Source organism: Haliotis rufescens, unplaced genomic scaffold (genome assembly GCF_023055435.1).
Source record: "Haliotis rufescens isolate VD_foot unplaced genomic scaffold, xgHalRufe1.0.p SCAF_1, whole genome shotgun sequence".
NCBI lineage: Eukaryota > Metazoa > Mollusca > Gastropoda > Lepetellida > Haliotidae > Haliotis > Haliotis rufescens.
The window spans coordinates 35,175,262-35,198,014 of NW_025963779.1; the positions used below are offsets into that span (position 1 = coordinate 35,175,262).

The following is a 22,753-nucleotide window of genomic DNA, read 5'->3' on the forward strand; positions in this document are numbered from 1 at the left end:
ACACAAAGGGGCGCAACTCTACCAGCCGCGAGTACAGGTGACTTCATCTCGAGGGACACAATCAGTATTATTTTATGCCTGCATCTTGAGGCTAACACATAGTTTAGCTAGCTCTAGTATCACACAATTCTAGGAGTCCTGTTGTCGATATATGAAACACAAAATAAAACACCACCCCTTGAAATCAAATTGCGTTCAATGAAATCATGGTACCGGTTGTGACGAAATGGACAATGTATTTATGTAACAGTATATTGCTGGAATTCTGGAATGTGACTTTATGTTTCTGTCTTCAACGTATTCATCAGCACTGAGAATCAAGAACACATATCGCAAAATTATTGCTATGGAAGGTTGATGATTTAGGGTTTATATTGATACTTCTATGGTTTATATTGATACTTCTTTGGTTTACCTGGGTACTATTATGGTTTATATTGATACTTCTATGGTTTATGTTGATACTACTATGGTTTATATTGATACTTTATGGTTTATGTTGATACTTCTATGGTTTATGTTGATACTTCTATGGTTTATATTGATACTTTATGGTTTATGTTGATACTTCTATGGTTTATGTTGATACTTCTATGGTTGATATTGATACTTTATGGTTTATGTTGATACTTATATGGTTTATGTTGATACTTCTATGGTTTATATTGATACTTTATGGTTTATGTTGATACTTCTATGGTTTATATAGATACTTCTATGGTTTACCTTAGTACTTTTATGATTAATATGGATATTATTATGGATACTATATACACTTTTATGGTTTATATTGATACTTCTATGGTTTATATTGATACTTTGTGATTAATATTGATATTATTATGGTTTATATTGATACTTCTATGGTTTATATTGATAGTTTCTGAGCGTTTACATACAATACTACTTTCGACACACGTTGCTAAGCTGTAAACGCCAATACAGTGGTCTTATCTGTCAGTCAAATACATATAAACTCATCACTCGTGAGAGTAGGCCTAGGATATGAGATATCACTGCCCGTAAGGTCCTTCTTGCATGCAGTGGTTGAAGTCATGCGTTGCCTTGTACAATAAGCACTTGGGATTGGACAGTCAGAGTGCCATATTTCTTATGCGATTTATCAAACAAGTATACATTATTATTTTGAAGGGGGGGGGGGGGGGGGGGGGGGGTGGCCCAGTCGTCTAAGGCCCTGCGATTCACTGTGCAGAGTTGCGTCCCTTGTGCACACCAGAAACCTATGATTGTGGGTTCGAATCTCGGTTCGCCCCCATTATGTTTCTAGGTTTGCCAGCACTATACCCGTGCTCCTGGGTAAACGAAATGGTAAACGGCTGAAACCTGCACCACTTCGGGCTTTCCTCCCACATTAAGCTGACACGCCGCGATATAACTTGAAGACTTGTTAAAAGCAGCGTTAAACCAAACTCACTCACTATGTTTGAAGGATGATGTTACGTTTCACCATGCTTGATATGTCCGATGCGTTCATGTAAACAACAACATGAAGGAGAAAAACAATGAACTTGTATAAATAATGTTTGCGACTAGTTAATAATACTTAATGATAGAAACATTAAAATCGGCTTTGGCAACAGCCCAGAGGATTTGGTTTAGACATGGACTACATATCAACACCGAAAACATGGATTTTGCGTTGATGAGTGGAGACAATCTTTGAACAGTATCTCAATAAATGTGACCAACCGGGTGCCTCATTGGTGAAAAATCACAGTTTGACTTCTCAATATGTGTTAAACCTACAGTATGTTAGGAACACAAATCTACAATTCACCAGCTTCAATTCATATTTGTAACAGAGATACATTTGGACTCAATTTCAGACTTAAAACTGTGTATGACAAGATCTCAGCTTGTGTTAGAATCGGAAGTTCGAAAACTGAAATATTTACATCATGTAGAGTAGGCCATGGATGTATGCTGAGTCCTGTTGTATTTATATTTTTTATAAATGAGCTTGTAGATGAATTGACGAAATGTGGATTGAGAGGTGTTTTTGTCAGAGATGGACTAAACGATACGAGATGACGCAACATTGATTGATGACACTGTAATAGGCCTACAAAGAAACATTGATGTGTTAAAAGGTTATTGTAACAAATGGGGCCTAGAAGTTAACCTGGAGAAGTCATGTACCTCAGAAATAGAGAAACAGTAACTTATGATGGTAAACATATGAAAGTAGTATCCCACTATATATATCTAGGTATTGTCTTCACATCCAGATTAATTTGGCCAAAAACGTGTGAAACAGCACTAGAAAGCCAGAAAGGCTTCGTTTCCTAGTATTACCTTATTAAAAGATTATCCAAACATTTCTCTAAAGGTAACATCTGCAATATTTGACAGTAAAATAGCTTCCATATGGTTATATGCTTTGGAAATTTAGGGCTACACTTTTCGTTTTTACTTTAAACGATATTTATGTGTTAATAAAAAAGTATGAACCTAGCTGTTCCAGGCGAACCTACGTATGTGTTAAACTGGATTTACGTATGTTTGGATCGCACAGGAGTGTGGCAGCATATCAAATTTTATACAATGTTTTAAGCAAAGATGTGAAGACATAGAGATTCAGAATTGGCATGCTAAATTTATTTTCTTCATCATTTCTAAACCATTATTCTACATATAAGTCTGTACTCGAACCAGAGAAATATATATTGGAGTTATGTCCAAACAAAGATCTTATCAGCATGTAATATAAATTCCGATGTTTGAGCCGTAAGTTGGGTATTCAACACTTTCGTTACAATGACAAAGTCAATACTGATTTACTTCAGTGCCAGAAATGTAATCATGATATAACTGGAGATGAATACCATTTCCTGTTAGTTTGTCCATTTTATGTGGAAAACAGAAAGCTCTACATCCCAAGCTACTATTACAAGTATCCATCACGGGCAATTTTTTAACTAGTAGCAACAAAAAGTGTTAAGCTAATTAAAAATATTGCAGTATACACGTATTTGAAAAGAAATCTGCCTGCATAATGTATCATACATATTGTATTCAGATAGAATGACACTTGTCCCACCTGTCCATGTTCAAAAGTATATCTCATGTATTGTACGCTTGGCTATGCGGCCTTTAATACCAAATTAACTTCTTCTTCGTCGCATCCGAAATTATTGCATTTATATAGCGACATGCATGCACGTGTGTGTGGCTGTTTGTAATTGTCCGGACTGATGCCGATTTTATGGTGCTAGCCCATTGAGATTCCACGCCGCAGTTTAAAATTAATACCCCACTCAGACACAGTATACTGACTCCAAGCCGACCAGTCCATGCTTCAGCCCCTAATGTCGAGCACCAGGCAGGGTAACAACATGTACCTTCTTTTAACGTCGATCGGTATGACACCCGCTCTCCGGGCGAATGCTCTACCACTAGACCACGCATTCGGTCTATAAAATATGTAGACCATATGAAAATAACATATCTAAGGTGACTCCCATGAGAGCCATTTTCAAATTAACCTGTACAGTTCATATACATGATTCAGTTTACAACCATATTGTATTAAGATATGTAAGGAGTGTAGTATATTTCTTACATTTATACCCTACCTGTAATGTGATTTTCAATAATAATAATTATAATCATAAGAAATATCAGTTGTCCGATTCCGACTCCATAATATGTATGGGTTTACGAATCTCTATCAATCAGTGATGTTCGCGAAGAGGTGAACGTATCCCGTCTCACCGGTGGTACCCGAAACAAACACGTGCAAAGGCAAGTCAAATGTTTACCTGAATAAACACAGTTAAATTATGGTACACTCCAAAAAGGGAATTGCATCGGACATCATTTTGATCACCGATGCGTCAAATTTGGAAATGAACCCCACTTGTCTTCATAAAAATCTTTTGAAAGCCTTACTACGGCCTTGAATGTTGTAATCCAACTTCAACTTGAATGATTGAGTAAAAGTCGTGTGGCGCTCTTGGCATTTTCTTAAAAAGAGTATGCTCGATTGAACCTCAAAAGTACCAAAGGTAAGATGCTGGAACAATACTCGACATAATGGGAAGGTTGACCAATGGAACGTTGAAGTCATGTCATACTGTCAGAATGGGTTTAATGTAGTGATGCTGACATAAGCATGATGGCCCTGCTATTTAAGACCGTGTTAGTGGGAACAACTATATACTTTTCATATAGAGCTGTCATACTGACAGAATGGGTTTATTCATTTTCAGCTTGTGAATCTACTGATGACAACCGCACACACTAACTTCACCAATTCCGAGGGACATTCTTTTCATTAATTCTTCTAATTGTTATAGTAGTTATTAGTCCCTTATTTGAAACATTACAGTAACAATATAAATTTTCACTTATCATTTTAGACACACAAAAAAGAGTCAAAATTTAATTGACTAGGTGTCTCTTGAATGCAATATTAAGACTGTATTAATGATGTACCTACCAATACGTTTTTCCCTTCTTTTTTTAAAATATTTCGGATCTGGTTTTAAGAACAAATATGTTCTGTGGATAAGATGGAATTGTTTATATATGGAGACAGGAGTATTTATTTGTTTAATTTCTGAATGGAAATGGAATGTAAATATATCAACTTTTTTGTATTGATTTTTAAGGATTATAATGTGAACATTTTACATACATTTCAATGTATTGTCTGCTAAACGCTGCAGTTCATAAATAATACACATTTACACATTGAGAAACTATGTAAACATCTCTTTCCTCATGATTTTCAGAAACATTTGGTGACCATAGCGTAAATAATGAATTTAAAACTGCCCGCTATGGTAAATAAAAATCGTCAAAGCCGCCGAAACAGATTCAAAATGGTGGTGAAAATTATATGAATGGATCACTGAAAATCAGTCATGACACGAAGTGTTCCCGAAAAGTGTAAGCATTTCCTGCCCTACCGGGCACTTGTTTGGTTGGAGATGGCGCTTAAAGGATTGGTGTGCTGAGAAACAAATCCATGAATCAAATCAACCATTGAATATTACTGATATATTATTACCCATATTCGTGTAGATATGAGGTTTACATTGAAATCAAGTATGACTACTCCATTGCTCCCCGAGGTATTATGTTGGTGACGGAATAAACCGAGTGGATCCGAATGATTCGAACTTCTGTAATGCAGTATCCGTCCCACGTATTGCCGTAGGTACATGTTGTGAGTATTTTGGTGGTCAGGTGTAAAGTCATAATATTAATAGCTGAGATCTGGAACAAACAGCAGACTATTATTTAGCTGTATCACGAACGCAACCAGAGTTAACGTGAGGTGGAATGAATTTGACGTTAAAGTAGCACAATGGGGACATTCGTGAAAGATCAGATGAACACCTTCGGAGTGACTATTTAGTATGCCTATGCCTGGTCACATCTACAGTAGGAAATCTTTAGACTGTAGCCCATTCTCGTGTTGATAAAAACTTGTCATGTCATGACACGGTTTGACAACACAAATGGTGCGCATATATATTCAGGGAATGACATTCATTTGTTTTTTAAATCGACTACACAAACACCAGGCGCCGGACCGTACACCTAGTAGCTGCTATTTTTATTTATTTTTTTGCGTTACAAGCCCCCGTGGCCTGTCATCAGGATCGTACTGGAACGTTCCTCAATACGAACCGCGCTAATTTGAGCAGCATGACTATCTCAAGGTATACAACATTACCAAAGACCTTGACAGGTCGTGATGACATGCGCTGTCACACCCGGAGAGTGGGACACGTGGCATGTCACAACATCCTCCTGCTTAGGACCTCAGCGGGTGAGTTTCTGTCGTTGTTACATTATATCCTTATTTAAACTCAGTAAAATTAAAGTTCTCAAAATATATTTTAAACTTTTAACTCGTTTAACATGCTCAGTAACAGGTCATGATTTAGCGATTACAACTATCATAAGGGTGGGGAGATTAGGAGCCCCAATTCGCTGTGCAGAGTTGCGTCCCTTGGGGACGCCAGAACCCTATGCTCATAGATTCTACTCCCGGTTCGCCTCGATGATCTGTCTGGGTTTGTCAGCACCATACCCGTGCTCATGGGCCAACACAACTACGATTGGGTTTCACCAAAGTGGCAAACGTCTTAGACCTCATAAGTTCGGGCACACATCGTGATATATGTGGAAAAATGTTAGCCTTAAACCCAATTTGCTCACTCACTTTTCTCCCCAAAGGTTTCAATTTTGTGGTTATATATGGCCACAGTATTTAAAAAAAATTAAGCAAAAAGGAACGACGATGCAAGTAACAAATAACCAAGAAATGCTCCTATCACAAAAACGGGCATCGATTGAAGAATGTCTGTTCGTAAGATGAATTCAAAATCTAATACCCATATGCATGGGCTAAGCTTCACTAATTAACTATTTCTGTCCGTTATAATTTCAGGCTGGTGTGTAAACGTCAACGCCAGAGATTAATCAGTCTGGATTATCTGCCGAGTAGATTCCATTGGGCGTAAAATTAACAACATTCGCAATCCAAACATGGAACAAGGGGACCCTGCAAAGGAAACGCTGGTAATAGAACACGAAGACGATAACACCGGAAATGACGTCGACAATAACGAACAGCCGGAATTGGCGTCATATGGCGATGGTGGAACTCGCCCGACATGCCTCCAGCGACTGGCCAACATAAACGTTTTCACGGGAACCATATCAATCACTGTCCTACTGACGTCGACGTTGAGTACCTACGTAAACTCACAGGTCACCACGTTGGAGAAACAATTCGGGCTGAGCAGTTCCGAGACGGGGTTCCTGATGGCAAGTAACGACATTGGGTACATCACCGTTGGAATCTTTATCAGCTATTTTGCTCCACGGGTACATATACCCCGCTTCATGGCTGTCTTCACCGTCCTGTTTGGCATTTCCGGTATCGTTTGCAGTTTGCCTCATTTTCTGTATGGTGCGGAGCAAAACATTGGCGAAAGCCAATCAGAGAATAACACTGTCATGAGAAATAATTTCATTGGTCAGTTGTGTGTGAAATCTAACCAGTCAGGAATCGATTTGTGTGATTCAAATGAAACACGAGGCCCCAAACCCCGCGACCACGCTACAGCAGCTGTGGCCATTATAGCTGTAGGGATGATTGTTCAAGGAATCGCCAAAGCACCAAGGCACCCCTTCCTAGTTACCTTTGTTGACGACAATGTTGTCAAGACCAAAACGGGCTACTATGTCGGTAAAGTGACGTTCCATTAAAGTGTCAACAATACTAATATTAGTTCATGGACAAACCTTGTGTTTTCTCCATAGTTGTACTTTAGTACACATACATCAGTATATCTTTAATGACATGTTATTAAAAATATAATATTATCATCATAAACAATCGAAATTTAAATGCAGGAAATGAAATAGCTATTTGAAAGAACTAATATCTCCCTTGAAAGCAGGCTGTCTTTTTAATGCTCAACAATACGTGCGTGAACAATTCGGCCGACTGCGTACAATATCGACCACTGGATTGTCTGGCCCAGTCTCAATTATTTACAGACCGACGTCATACAGCTGGAATATTGCTGAATGCGGCGTTCAAGAACAAACAATGATAATGAGTCTTGGTTTTGGTGGTAAGATTTACATGATTCCGTGTCTTCCTCTCACATCAAGCTGACACGTCGTGATGTTACTAAAGTATTTTCAAAACGGCGTTAACCCCATCCTCGATTGTCCAGTGTATTACATCTCCATTCTGTCTTAAAAAGTACCCTGGACCCCGTTGTCCTATATATCCGTTTTAAGTTACTTAAATTGGCCTGACGACCGAGAGACCATAGGTGCATATTTACTGATAGGGTACATGGAGATGGTGATGTCACTTACTAAACAAAATTGTTAGTGGATCGGTCCAGGGTATTTGTCAAAATAAAATGAAAATATGGTGCCCTGGAATCTCGAGGATGCGCTGAACACAATGCGCTCAAAATGGATTCGAAGTTGCTGAAGTAACCAATAATATGTCTGTTTGTATGTTTGTCCGCTTTATTCCAATATGTTTGTTCAGGGATCATCATCACCATCGCCATCATGGGACCCGTGATCTCCTATTCTCTTGGGAGTCTGTTCTCAAGACTATACGTTACACTCGAGGGTAAGTTTGGTTGTGTCAAGGCATTAAGTATTCGTTCTTCGAATTGGTTGCCTATTTCGATAGCCGGGGGGAAATACCACCTTTCATAAGCAGCAGCACTAAAATATACATCTCTGATAAAGAGAACGGGAAAATATAACCATAAAGTTGTTGATGATATACCAATTCTAGCATCTTCAAAAAGAATATTTCAAAACATGTGCATGGATGCTTGGAATCTGTTCATTTATTTGCATTCACCACTTCCCATTCACTGGTTTGCCAATTCCTTCGCTCACTCTAAATCAGCAACTGACCTTCATCCCCGCCATCCAAAATGGGTGGGAGCCTGGTGGTTGGGATACATCGTGTTCGGAGCGGCCGCCATCGTGGCTGCCTTCCCAGTGTTCCTCTTCCCGCGCAGACTCCGAGGAGCTCCCACTCGAGAAGAGCCAGTGCGCAAGACAACAGAAGTCGTTAATGGAGACACAAAAAGGTTTCAAGCCATGAAAGAAATCAAAAGTAATAAGTTGATGAATATTGATGACTCTTGATAATAAAATAAGATACAATTCATTGCAAAGATTATTTTCGAAAAGTTACAATGTGTTGACGGTGCTGTCGGACATTGTCGCCAACGGACCAAAATAACTGTATTGCACCCGATTCGTTAAACAAGATCATCTATCGCCATTTGCCATGAAATAATTTAGAAAGAATCATCTAGAAGTTTTGAGTTCAAATTAATTATGCATGTATGTTTAAGTGATTAGTTTTGAACGCAATACTTGCATGTTATTAAAAACAAGTTTGGCCCCAAATCAGGAGTTCCTTACAACATTAATAGTCGGGAAATTATTTTGTTCTAAGTGAGTATTGGTCCAGGTAATACTGTATCTTGAACAACCAAACACCCCTACATGGAAAAAGTGTTGTATCATTCCAATAGTTTGCGACCCGTGAACATTCAAGGGTAGAATAGGTCTTCAGCAACCTGTGCTTGATATAAAAGGCGACTATGCTTGTCGTAAGAGGCGACTAACGGGATCGGGTGGTCAGGCTCGCTGACTTGGTTGGTGCATGTCATCGTATCCCAATAGCGTGGATCGATGCTCATGTTGCTAAAACTGTTATTGTTTCTGGTCGGAGGTGAACATCTTCAGTTAAATTTGTATTTCCATATAAAACAGATAATATCCACTCCTATAGAAGTAACAATTACATCCAATGAAAAGATAATGAAAAGCATCTTCATCATGGTGTCATCTAAAATCTATCTATGGTCTTTTAAATCACTGCAACCACGGCACATATCGTCGCCGACGTTAATATGTGACGATTGGCGACAATATATGCCGCAACATGCGACTATGCGTTTTGTTAGAGGCGACTAACGGGATCGGGTTGTCAGGCTCGCTGATTTGGTTGATGCATGTCATCGTATTCCAATTGCGCGGATTGATGCTCAAGATATCAATCCCTGGATTGTCTGGTCCAGACTCGATTATTTACAGAGCGCCGTCATATAGCTGGAATATTGCTGAGTGTGGCTTTAAGCAACAAACAAACCAAACCAAACCCAAAGTATACACAAGGCGAATGTGTGGTGGGATGCCGCGGAGTGCACGTGCAACAGGTTGCTCATGTTTCACCATTACCAATGAATTATTTCATTATTATTTCAATATTAGATATACCTCGAATGAATAAATAATGTTTTACGCCGTATCAGTAATTTGAAAAGCTATCCGCCCTGTAGAAAGACCCAAAGAGCGTGTATTCGTGAAAATAATACCCGCTTTTTCGGTCTTTCCGTCTGACATACTCTTTCATAATCCTTCCAGCTTATTTCCGTTTACTGAGAAGCATCTTGTCCAATCCTATATTCATGCTGCTGCTTTGCGCTACAATAAGTCTCGTCTTTGGTGTCGGGGGGTTGCACTCCTTCATGCCAAAATACATCGAGAACCAGTTTGGCCTTGAAGCATGGAAAGCAAATCTCATCATGGGTAAGTCCTACTTTAATTCAGTTAAATAGAACAATTCTTAGAAATATCGTTTCGCACAGTTTTGATGCATTCGTCACGACTCGCGTGTTTCCATAACCTCCAACGAGGCTCGTCCCCCTCTCGAAGGCCGTCATGCGTCGAAACGACGCAAGCCAATCAGAATGGGCAGGATGTCAGTTCGTCGATCAATATGAACCCGAGTATTTAAATTAATTTGACAACATGCGTTTGTTTAAAAAATGTGGAAAATTGTAGACTGTAAGTTCAACACCGCAGTATATAAATATAACAGAGATGTGATATTTATTTTGATATTGTTACTTGTAGGGCTATTTTGGATGATGAATTCAAACGTGCACGTGCGGGTTTTTTTCATTCAGAAAACGGCTCATTTGACTGCGGTTCCCGTTCATTTGAGCTACATAGCTAGACCTGACTTTCAAAAAACGATATTTCGTGTAATGTTGGTATGTATATTATACCAAGAAGTGAAAAATGTATAAAAGAAATTAAGTAATCACCATGTTTCAAAACCTATTATTCACGTACCTATTAAACTCTCATTGTCAGAGGGGCGGTCGGGTAGCCTAGTGGTTAAAGTGTTTGCTCGTCACGACATGGGTATAATGTGTGAAGCCCATTTCTGGTGTCCCCCGCCGTGATATTGCTGGAATATTGCTAAAAAAACGCGCAAAACCAAACTCACTCACTCAGCGTCATATGTTGCGGACATGTTTGCTCATTTGCGATTTTTACTAATCGATTGTAATATACAGACCCTGATAGCTAATGTACCACTAAAGACATAAAAAAAGAAACTTTTATACCGATTAATAAAATACATGTTGTTCTGAAAAATTCGAATACTAAAAGTGGACATGCAAAGATGTACACACATCATTTTATATACGTCTTTGGTACATGTTACCATAGAGATAGGTAAATTTGCTCAGGTCATTCATACTTTTCAAAGTATGTAACAAAAATATTACGTCCAGGTCGGATGAAGGGTGAATACATGTGGGGTTTCCTGGGATTTGTTCATGGGGGTTCATGGGATTCATATAGTAAGGTTAAATCACTGGTATACAATGACAATAATCTATAATTTAATAAACATACCATTACACTCTTACATTTTGTATTTGTGGTATATACCACGATCATCATTTTATCTAAGCATATATTACACCGTACGAGGGGCGTTCAATAAGTTTTGCAACTTTAATATTCGATCAAGTCGCAGAATATCTTTTGCACTTTTATTTTTCAATATATTCTCCATTCACCTCAATACACCTATTCCATTTGTCCTTCAAGCTTTTAATACCACTTTTATAGAAATCCGCAGATTAGGCCTCTAACCACGCTTCTGTGGCAGCCTTTATGTCCTCGTCATCCTGGAAGCGTCTTCCACGTACGGCAGATTTCATTTGCCGGAACAGGAAATAGTCACAGGGGGCTAAGTCTGGGCTTTAGGTTGGGTGATTTAACTGTTCGAATCCACATTCACATAATTCACATATGAATTTCTTTTGCTTTGCATCCCACCTTGGTAAGGAACTTTATTACAGCGCGTTGTTCATGTTTGAGAGAATCCATGATTGTGACCACCCTAAGGTGAATGAAGCCATCACATCTATCTTATTGTTGTGTCTGGAACTTGTCATGACACGTGTCAACCTGATGTTATGACTAGTGTCACACAAGTTGACATTGTTTGTGTAAACACAAATGCCCAAGTTGCAAAACTTATTGAACGCCCCTCGTACAATCATCCATTTTAGTTGTTTGGGCAGAACACAATTAAAGTTAAAGTTTAGACAAGTGTACCAAGTGATAACTTTATTAACTACATGCATCTATAAAGATGACTTTGTCAGACATTGCAATTTAATGTATACCAGCTTTCACTGGCACATAAAGAGACAATCCACTTTCCTAACTAGTGCTTTAACACTCTTCGCTTCTATCAGATATTAACGGTTGGATTTGTGTTGATGGATTATAAATATCAAAATTAGGGCAGTAGTAATAGATTTCAAATGGATCTATTCTATAAATTCACATTTGGGTGATTCTCTAAAATACAATTTCCAAATAATCCTTTGTACAAAAAAAATATATTTAGATCTATATCAGAGAGGTTCAATGGTCTTATAACAGGAATAAGCGAGCACTGCAGTAGCGACAACATTAATTTTTCTATGACGCGGATAGAATCAGAGTTATCGTTCTTGTTTAAAGTTGATCTCGTGTTCCTTCGCCAATATGAAAAGCTTCCAGGGGGCCACGAGTCTACATTCGGCTTGTCCCGGAATGGAACGAGTTGTTCACGAATCAGTTTTGATGATCAAATGCCAAGCGATATTACTATACTACTGAACATAAATACGTCCTTATGGTCTTCACCAATAGCACCGATGGAACATTTTTTAAGGTAACAATGTTAGGTATATTGATATTCTTACCATGTTGAAACGTGTAACATGTGCTGTCCTACGAGTAACGAATCATCTATCAAGGTAGAGTTAGGGTTGGGGTGCGACCTTTACTACGGGTTTCTGTTTACCTCTGTCAGGTGAAATCAAATACTTCATGAAACTTTCATTTTAATGTTGAAGCTGGTCTCGGCCTGTCGACAGCCACTGTTGGGACATTTGTTGGAGGTTGTTTGACAAAGAGGTTCAAGATGGGGCCGATGGTTGCCCTCAAGGTCACCGCCATTTTGTTTTTTGGAGTCGTGGTGTTTTATGGTCTAGGCTTTGTATTTGGATGTGAACAACCAGAAATTCTCAACACGCCGGGGTAAATAGCTCAAAGCCTTTCTGACACAATGTACAGCTTTAAAGGTTTTATACTGAACCAGATTCGTAAGAAAAGACCAAATTTAATATTTTTACTTCCGTCTATACAATCACTTTAAAAGTCTTCAACCTGTCGTGTCATTTCGTCATTTGCGTGATTCTGATATTCGAAACATTGTTGACTGTATGATGTAGTGTGTGGTTCGTTTCATTTCTTAGATCAGCATCGAACACTTGTCCCGCCGGATGTCCGTGCAATGACCTTGAGTACTTTCCTGTGTGTGGGTCGGACAGTCGGAACTACTTTTCTCCTTGTCATGCTGGATGCGGTTACCATGAAAAAGGGGTACAGCAGTATACCTAAAAGGATTGATACTAAAGGGCTTACCATTTGATATTCGGGGGTCGGGGGAAGAGTGGTGGAGATAAGGGGCTGGGATTTGATATGGAGACGAGATATTTTTTTAGCTGCAGCTGCAAAATAATAAGTTTATGATTAAAACTATGAGCCCATATTTTTTATTTCTAAAACTCTCCTTGCATCAATGCAAGCAGAATTATTTTTCTTTTTTTATCATCACTCTGAAGCATAACTTTTTTTACAAGGAATTTCTAGAACAATGTTTTATCTTCTATAAAATACCAAGCTGGGACAACATATTTTCTTTTATAAAATTCCCAACAGTCTGAAGCATAATTATTCGTGTAAGAATTTTCTGGGGAAAATTTATTATTATCGATGAAATCCTAGTCTGGGACAATTTGTTTTCTTCCGATAAATTCCAAGCATACTCCACCCCCCATCCAAAGATAATATCATTGATAATAGCGGTTTCTGAGAGCATATATAAAAAAATCCGCATATTACTTCTTTTATATTACTAAATAAGAAAAATATGTTTTGACGGTTTCTTGGACGTTGAAACATTTTGTATTGATAAAGAGGGACTGTAACATTCAAAGCGCGCGGCAAATATCGATAGTCTTTCTTCATGGGTAGGGTTTGTCTCTTGTTGCGTAGATCTACACGAACTGCACGTGCATCCCCGGGGGTGAGGCGACAGCGGGGTCTTGTGAGTACAACTGCCCGTTAGCTTACCCATACTTCATCTCCATCGGTATGTCCTTCCTGCTGTCAACTATGGCCATCATGCCCAAGATAATAGCTGAGATCAGGTGAGCTAAGACGTTCAGTTCTATTTATGAAAATTATAAGAAACTACTATATTTAACCTTTCCATTTGATTTTGATATGCTTTGTAACCCCGTTTGTCCCGAATCATCATCTTTTGATAAAAAAAATTGTTCGTACTCTTTTCGCGAACACCTGGTGTCAATATTGATTTTCGATGATCTATTCATAATCAGTAGTTTGGCTCTTTACGTTCAGTGGAATCTATTTCGGCAGATACTAGAGACTGATTTTTCTACTTAACGTCTTCAAAGGACACTGAAACGAAACAATCCCTTGAGGATTCTGTTTTAGAACCAGTGCTGGTCACAGCAGGCGAGTAAATGGATCGGGTAGGGTGGATCGGGTGGTCAGACTCGGATCAGGTCGGGGGAATCGGGTGGTCAGGCTCGGTGATTTGGTTGATTGAGTGTCATCGTACCCCGACGCCGTGGATCGTTTCTCGCAATATCAATCACTGGATTGTATGGTCCGGATTTAATTATGTACACACATAGCTGGAATACTGACACCAGAAATGGGCTTCACACATTGTACCGATGTGGGGAATCGATCCCGGGTCCTCGGCGTGAAGAGCGAACGCTTTAACCACTAGGTTACCTGACCGTCCTTACAACTGTAGAAAATGCGTTTACTTATTAATTTCCCATTCAAATATCAGTTGCTGATACCCCGTAGACTTCCTGGGTCAGCTGAGGTCCCCAGCAACCCATGCGTGTCGTAAGAGGCGGCGATCAAGACTACGATAATTTTGGTGACATCGTACCCCGACGGCGTGAAACGTTGCTCATTATATCCATCACTGATTTACCTGGTTCAGACTCGATACTTATTGATTTTCTGATATATTCTCAACAGATGTGTGACTGAGGAAGAGAAGTCGCTGTCCATCGGTGTGACGACCGTCTTAGCGTCATTGTTTGGTAGGTACAGCTCGATGACCGTCTTAGCGTCATTGTTTGGTAGGTACAGCTCGATGACCGTCTTAGCGTCATTGTTTGGTAGGTACAGATCGATGACCGTCTCAGCGTCATTGTTTGGTAGGTACAGAACGATGACCGTCTTTACGTCATTGTTTGGTAGGTACAGCTCGATGACCGTCTTAGCGTCATTGTTTGGTAGGTACAGAACGATGACCGTCTTTACGTCATTGTTTGGTAGGTACAGTTCGATGACCGTCTTAACGTCATTGTTTGGTAGGTACAGCTCGATGATCGTCTTAACGTCATTGTTTGGTAGGTACAGTTCGATGACCATCTTAACGTCATTGTTTGGTAGGTACAGCTCGATGATCGTCTTAACGTCATTGTTTGGTAGGTACAGAACGATGACCGTCTTTACGTCATTGTTTGGTAGGTACAGCTCGATGACCGTCTTAGCGTCATTGTTTGGTAGGTACAGAACGATGACCGTCTTTACGTCATTGTTTGGTAGGTACAGCTCGATGATCGTCTTAACGTCATTGTTTGGTAGGTACAGTTCGATGACCGTCTTAACGTCATTGTTTGGTAGGTACAGCTCGATGACCATCTTAACGTCATTGCTTGGTACAGCTCCTCGCTAATGACGCCTCTTAAAGAGGTAGCAGGCTCGGGCAAATTGGCAGTCAAGTTGTCCAAACGCTAATGCCTCCTGATTCAAATTTTATGATGTAGAACTACACGTAGTAATGGTGTTGATTACCCTTCATACATAGAGACAATGGCTCCACACCTGGCACATTTATGGTGTAAAACCTAGCCTAGAGATAGGTCTAGGTCCCTATTTCACAAAGCGATCTCATACCTCTGAGTTGTGTAGCTGCTATATACTAACATAGAGTTGTGATGGTCGTAATGCTTAGGTGGCGCTGTTGAAAGAGACCCTGACCTCTCTTCAAAAGCCATATAAAACATGGTCATGATGTTGCTTGTTGCAATTTGTATTGCGAATACTGACTGTAATAACACGTTCAGTAAGCAGTGATCTGTGAGATAGTGGGTGTTGTTTTATGCCCAAGTCAGCAATATTTCAGCAATCAATCAGCAATATACAGCAATATACATTATATAAATAATGGAATCTGGGACTGGATAACGAAGCCTCATATGGGATTCAGTCTGTGGCACAGAGGTACTGTTTCGGTTTTGTTTTTTATTCTTTAACGCTACACTCGACAATATTCCATCCACATGACGGCGGTCTGTAAATAATCGAGTCTGGACCAGAAAATCCGGTAACTGACATCATGAGTGAATGATCTTCGCAATTGTGATACAATGCGTGCATCAACCAAGTCGGCGAGCCTGACCGTCCCATCCCGTCAGTAGCCTCTTACGACGAAATTGGTAGCTGAAGACCAACAATATTCTAACCATGTTCTTCGCGTATGGTGACAGAACATGTGAGGGCACACAGATAGCTTTACATTTCACAGTAGTTCTAATGTGTACATGTATGTAATACATGTACATAATATGTAAACTCATGTTAATTGTTTTACAGGATGGTTGCTGTCACCTGTAATAGTCGGCCGAATCATTGATTCAAGTTGCCTCATATGGGATTCAGTCTGCGGCGAAAGGGGCGCATGCGTACTCTACAATATGGCCGACTTCCGGATCAAACTCCATGGCGTTGTTTTGGGAGCACGCGGGACCTCGTTCGTGTTTACATTTCTTGCATGTCTTGTGGCAATAAAGACTAAAAAGTGGAAATTAAAAGAGGAAAAGGAATCATTGAAAGATTAGGAATTACTGAAAGAAGTGCCAGGTTTTTTTGTGTATAAACAGTCCTCCGACAGTTGATTATATTTAGATTCCTCCTTGGTGACTATAAGAGATAATACAGTAATTGGCATATCATCGCAATGGTTGAGGTAATGTCGGTATAATATTGACACAACTACTTGTAAAGCAATAGTAATGTCATGGTATAATGACTACATATAACGTCTCACAGTATATTATTTAGGAGAGAGAGAAACGTTGTGTTTATATTGTAAAGCAATGTTACCTGTAGATCTAACCGCACTACACTTAATTTGACCGAAGGTGCAGTGTGCCCTCTATTGCAATCAGAGGTGGATATTGTGATTTGAAACCTTTTGGTTGTTATTGTGATTTGAAACCACTGATTGACCTGAATCGCGAAATTCCAAATTCATGGTAGAATTTGCAATAACCTACATGATATTAATATAAACCGCCGAAACAGATTCCACTGGGCGTAAAAGGCAAAATATTGGTGAAGGCTTTCACACCCTAGATTCATCTGATCTCTTCGGACCTCCGAGTATTGCTGATATTAGTGATTGAATGTTTTACTGTATTTTTGGATAAAACGAATGGTTCATTAAACGAGTATCAGTGAGGTTGTTTTTCATTTTATCACGTGTACCTGGCGGAACCAGCGATATTGTAGCGCTGCATCGACGTTAACCATTCATATTTTAACTTGGCCTCGTTGTATTCCAATAGGGGTATATACACTCGCAATATAAAACATATTGCATCCTCCATATCCCACCTCTGGGAATAGGATGACAAATGACAAATCTCATATGGTCATATGACGAAATACTGGTTGAACTGTACACCAAAGATACAATAAACTGATCACTGGGTCTGCTTTCAAAACATGTTTCTCGGCCATATGTTTCTGAAAAGTGTTGAGGGCTGTTGGACTTCGTGTTGCGGAAGGAACTCTTTTTATGTTTTCCCCTTCTAAAATACCCAAAGTGGTAAACGACTGAGACTTGTATCACTTCGGGCTTTTCTCCCACATTAAGCTGACACGCCGTGATCTATAGGAATGCTGTTAAAAGTGGCGTTAAACCAAACTCACTCACTCACCAACAAACACAACTTGGCTCACATTCAACTCGGTCAGTTGTCAGTTGTCAAGCATAATATTTTATGGATAACAGAGTATGCTTCATCTGACGTGGGAAATGTACTACTGAGGAGAAGTTAAATAACACTGGATATTGTAATGACTATACTTAATACGTCATGGCTGGTTGCTAACAATACGCAACCTTCCGACTGTGGGTGCTCTTTAACTTGTTTTGTGTAGTATGTAAACAAATATGTACTATTTAAAACAATTATGGCAATACATACGACTGACGCACAAGATTTGAAGTGACGCGCCGCTGCCCGAGAAATGTTTCATTTTGGGGGGATCTTATAACATGGTGTGAAATGTCTCAGTACGAGTGAGTGAGTATGGTTTTACGCCGCTTTTAGCAATATTCCAGCAATATCACGGCGGGGGACACCAGAAATGGGCTTCACACATTGTACCCATGTCTCAGTACGCATGTCATAAGTTCAGTAGTATACCCTCTGCACGTTGCCAATTCTTCACGGGTTCTATATACACTCAATCACCTGTGAATACATACGGCCGAAATTTTGTAGTGACGCGTGTCTTTTTTGAGTTTATCATGGGGCCGTGTAAAACTCATGGAAGAGAAAATAGCACTGCTCAGTGCATGAAGTTCGTGCTGACCCTAGATTAACAGTATGGGGTGGCACAGGTCAAATAAGGTGATGTTATGCACCGTTCGTGGCGGAGAAGAGTTGTATGGGTCATCAGCTTGACTCCTGAGGGTTTATAGGGCTTGATGGTGCTGCCCCACGCTGAAACATGTAGCTGAGAATGAAAGCAAATGCGTGCAAACTAATCCATTGACCGGCGTAATAATGTAGAGATTTGCGCATATTTTAGGGTGATGATTTGGCGCATTATAAATGTGCACATTATATAGTCTACGAAATCTTGAATTTCCTTTTCTGTTTTCATAATATATAATCTAAACTGGTTTCGGTTTCATAAAATACATATATTCCACCGTCGTGATTCAGGACTATGCGAAACCTATCTTCCCGAGGCAAGAGTGTCCACGTCCACGAGCCTATGAAATTAGCCTGGAAATTAGAATTTGATATAGGCTTAGAATAGGTCTTCAGCAACCTATGCTTGCCGTGAAGGCGACTTAGTCTGACTAGGCTTGTCGTAAGAGGCGACTAACGGGATTGGGTGGTCAGGCTCGCAGACTTGGTTTGTGCATGTCATTGTATCCCAAATGCGTGGATCGATGCTCATGATATATATAACTGGATTGTCTGGCGCAGACCTGATTATTTACAGACCGCCGTCATGTAGCTGGACTATTGCTGATTGCGTCCATATACAGCTCATCACAAGTCAACTTTTGGCGCCCAAGGTGTTGTTTTGTACCGGGTATGTGGAACAGAATCCTGGACTCAAAAGCCTCAGTCACATTTGCTCTACGGCATAGAGTTATAGCTTTTTTAATTCCTAGGTTCGCCGTAGCAATTAGACACGCCGTAGCCATGCCGTAGAGCGGTTCCAGGGCGACCATACGTCATGCATACGGTGGCCTTGCGTTTTTTCGTGCGGCTGCCCTAGGGTCTTATGAATTACAATTGACTTTTGCGGACCCCAATTTTGGGAAACTTTGCAATGAAATGTCTGTTGTGAAATTTCTTCTGCAATGTCCTGATGTGTGTGGCAGACCCCTCCTTATATACTCCAGGGCCCACTTGCACAAAGCGATCTTAGCGCTACGACTATTGAAAGCCTATGTTAAAATATGGGAGCTACGATCATCTTAACGCTAAGATCGCTTTGTGCAAGTGAGCCCTGTAGCGGCAGTGTCAGTCTGGCCGCACGTTCGCCACATGGTCCCCGTGGGCGCCTTGCGGCTACTTTGCGGTTACCTTGCGTCTGCCTTGGTATTTGTCAAAAACCTACGGCCGCCGCAGGGACGCCCTAAGGCGACAGTGCTTCACTACTTCAAAGGCCATACGGCAGCTCCAAGTTTTGGTGGGTTTTTTTTTTAATTATATATTTATATACCGCAGGTATCCAGGTACTATTTTATGCTCAAATGCGGATTTATTTGTTCCCCGAACAGTGGATCCGTTTGCATTGCAGTTATCATTCTCAACTCCCTGGGGAGTATACAACCCAAGCTGCCAAGCGGCGCTAGAAGGTTTTCACATCTACCTCACATATCGGGTACCCATTCCCTGCTAGGTGAACAGAGGCGCATTTGGGCTAAGTCACTTGCCCAGGGTGACACCACATGTGTTTACACTTGTGTTTCGGATGTATGTACGTATTCGTGTTTCACCATCTGGTCTTCTACCATCGGACGAGTGGGTTCTTTTGTGTGCACAGGGTGAATGTACTGTACACAAGGGGTAATGATAACACTGTAAAGACCTGTAAACATTGTTGGTCCCAAGGCTGAATAACAACCCGGTCACTAGCGGGATACGATCTCAGCACATGGCGCTGTTGACCGCTTGCCCGTGGGAATGCTGCGGGGGACCTATAATTGCTATTGGTCGTATTTATTCTTATAAAACGATGTGAGGATCTTTCTTATTAAAATCTGGGGAGAAGTCTGTGCTAAAGACTTTTTCCCATTTTCATCATTCATTCTGTTGTGTCTACGACTCTGATGAGACCATTCTTGGTCTTTTCTGTACGAGTTTACCCTTGGTGTGCGGAAATTAGGCTGTTTTCATTTAAGCATGACTTGAGCCCAGAGAGCACTATAATCTTTTTTTGTTTGTTGTTAGTTCCGGAGAACGTGAATCTGTCCTAAAAACGGTCAGTGACATTTTGTGTGGCTTGACTATAAATCATGTTGGCTTTTTCTTCCCTTCGGTTGGGTTGGGCTGACCCTTTCGAGAACCGGACTGGTCCTCTTGGGAGTTGGGCGGACTCAGTTGTAATTTCTGGATATAAGTCCGCTATCTCAATTTCTGAGTTTATATTTGTCAGTCCCAGGGACCTGGGTGATTGACGAGGGTGCAATTTGAGCTGGTGAGCTTGGTAGGCGGGATGGTGGGGGGTGTTGGGGGGTGGGGGGTGTACAGTACGGGACCTTTGACACATGAAGTGTGAGGTGACCTGTGAGGAACCCCGAATAAAGGCCGCTATTTATACCACAGATGCTTTTCGCGGTCATGTAATGGTCACATGTTCAATTATCACTTATTTAACCTACACCACAATGTTGCTGATCTACCGTGCTGACTAGCTGAATCTAGAGGTAGCCTCGAAGTTTTGAAAGACATAAGTATGCAGAAATTGATATAATTACTTAACAGTTTTCTCGGAGAGCGTGTTACCATAGAGTTAAGTTTACTTCCCTCTCCAAACGGAGCATTCGTGTCGCCTTAACGCTGAGCACATAACGCTTATCAACTAATACTTGGAAATGAACGTCGACGTATATCAACACCGACCGAGATACAGTCTTAGTACACATATTATTGAGTAATGTACACAAACTATGTTATTTAGTCCTATTTTATAAAGTCAAAATTATCTATAAAAATAAAAGAAAATATGACGTATTTTGGAACTTTGATATAAACATGGTATAAGCACAAAAATGGGTAAAATGTTAGAATCAGTTAATAGATATGTTAAATCATGTGTTCGGTCAAATAATCTTATGTCTGATTGCTTTAATTGCCCTACTGGTGTTAGACAAGGCTTTGTGCTTAGCCCCTTTCAATTTCAGTTCTTTATAAATGGGTTAGTTATTGAGATGGATCATGAATGTTCAGATGGCGTACAGTTACATTCTGATGTTATTCATGTTCTCTTACTCTTATTTGCTGATGACTTGATACCTTTTGGGGATAGTGTTTATAATCTTTAAAGAAAGTTAAGGTTTGTGCTTTAAGAACCAGCTGAACTGGTCAAAAATCCTTTGATAGCATAGCTTTACAAGCTTAGCGGTTTTGAATAGGTGTTTTGATAAATGTAAATTCGCTACGTCTTTTCTCCTATGATTTCTACTTTAAAATATTCGATGCTAAAGTTATACGCATACTGTTCTACGGTACTGGAGTTTGTGGGGAGGTTGGATACGTTTAACGATGTAACACAGCTATATGCTTGCTTTATGCTTGCTAGCTTGGTGTAAACACTCCATTGTTTGATACAATGGAGTGTGGGGGGAATGAAGTAGATGCCCAATTCATGTGCATGCCATTCATAAATGTGTTAAATACCGTACCAGCTCAAAATGTCTGAATGTCGCATACCAAGAAAATGTTATATAATGTGTAGCTATGATGAACAAGAGGAGATAAATGGGTTTAACAAGCTAAAAAATAGTTTGTGGAAACTCGGATTTGGCGATGTGTGTTTTTTCCGAACGTCTGGAAACAAAGAAAATATTTTTAAATCTGAAATTTAAACAAAAAACTACTCTTTCAAGATTTCGATTAAGATACCATGATCTAGAAATTGAACGTGGGAAGCATGCAGATATTCCACGGAATGTACGTAAAAGTAAGTTATGCAGCTGAAACTGTGTTGAAACGGAATAACCCATTTTATTTCTTTACCCCGTGATTGATAACTAAAGACAAACTTATATTAAAACCAAGTTTTATCTCCATTCAAACTATGACATATTCAACTTCCTATTATCATCGCAAGACCCTAACTATGTAGTTAATTTACCTAAATACAATTATAATGCTCATCTTGAAAGAAACATACTATCCAATTATTAACAACCTGCGTGTTATGATACACTGTATACAAAGCACAAAGGCCTGTGACCTGTACGTATTGTATA

General features: G+C 39.9%; 1 protein-coding gene across 1 annotated transcript; it reads left to right on the forward strand.

Moving 5' to 3' along the window:
- Positions 1 to 5,579: 5,579 nt before the first annotated feature.
- LOC124139492 (solute carrier organic anion transporter family member 2A1-like) lies at positions 5,580 to 17,482 on the forward strand. Its single transcript, XM_046506590.2, has 10 exons — positions 5,580 to 5,803; positions 6,428 to 7,231; positions 8,057 to 8,143; positions 8,432 to 8,644; positions 9,967 to 10,131; positions 12,756 to 12,939; positions 13,158 to 13,284; positions 13,960 to 14,114; positions 14,989 to 15,053; positions 16,615 to 17,482. Exons 2-10 carry the CDS (start codon positions 6,526 to 6,528, stop codon positions 16,857 to 16,859), a joined length of 1,947 nt encoding a protein of 648 aa, XP_046362546.2. The 5' UTR covers positions 5,580 to 5,803; positions 6,428 to 6,525; the 3' UTR covers positions 16,860 to 17,482.
- The last annotated feature ends 5,271 nt before the right edge of the window (positions 17,483 to 22,753 follow it).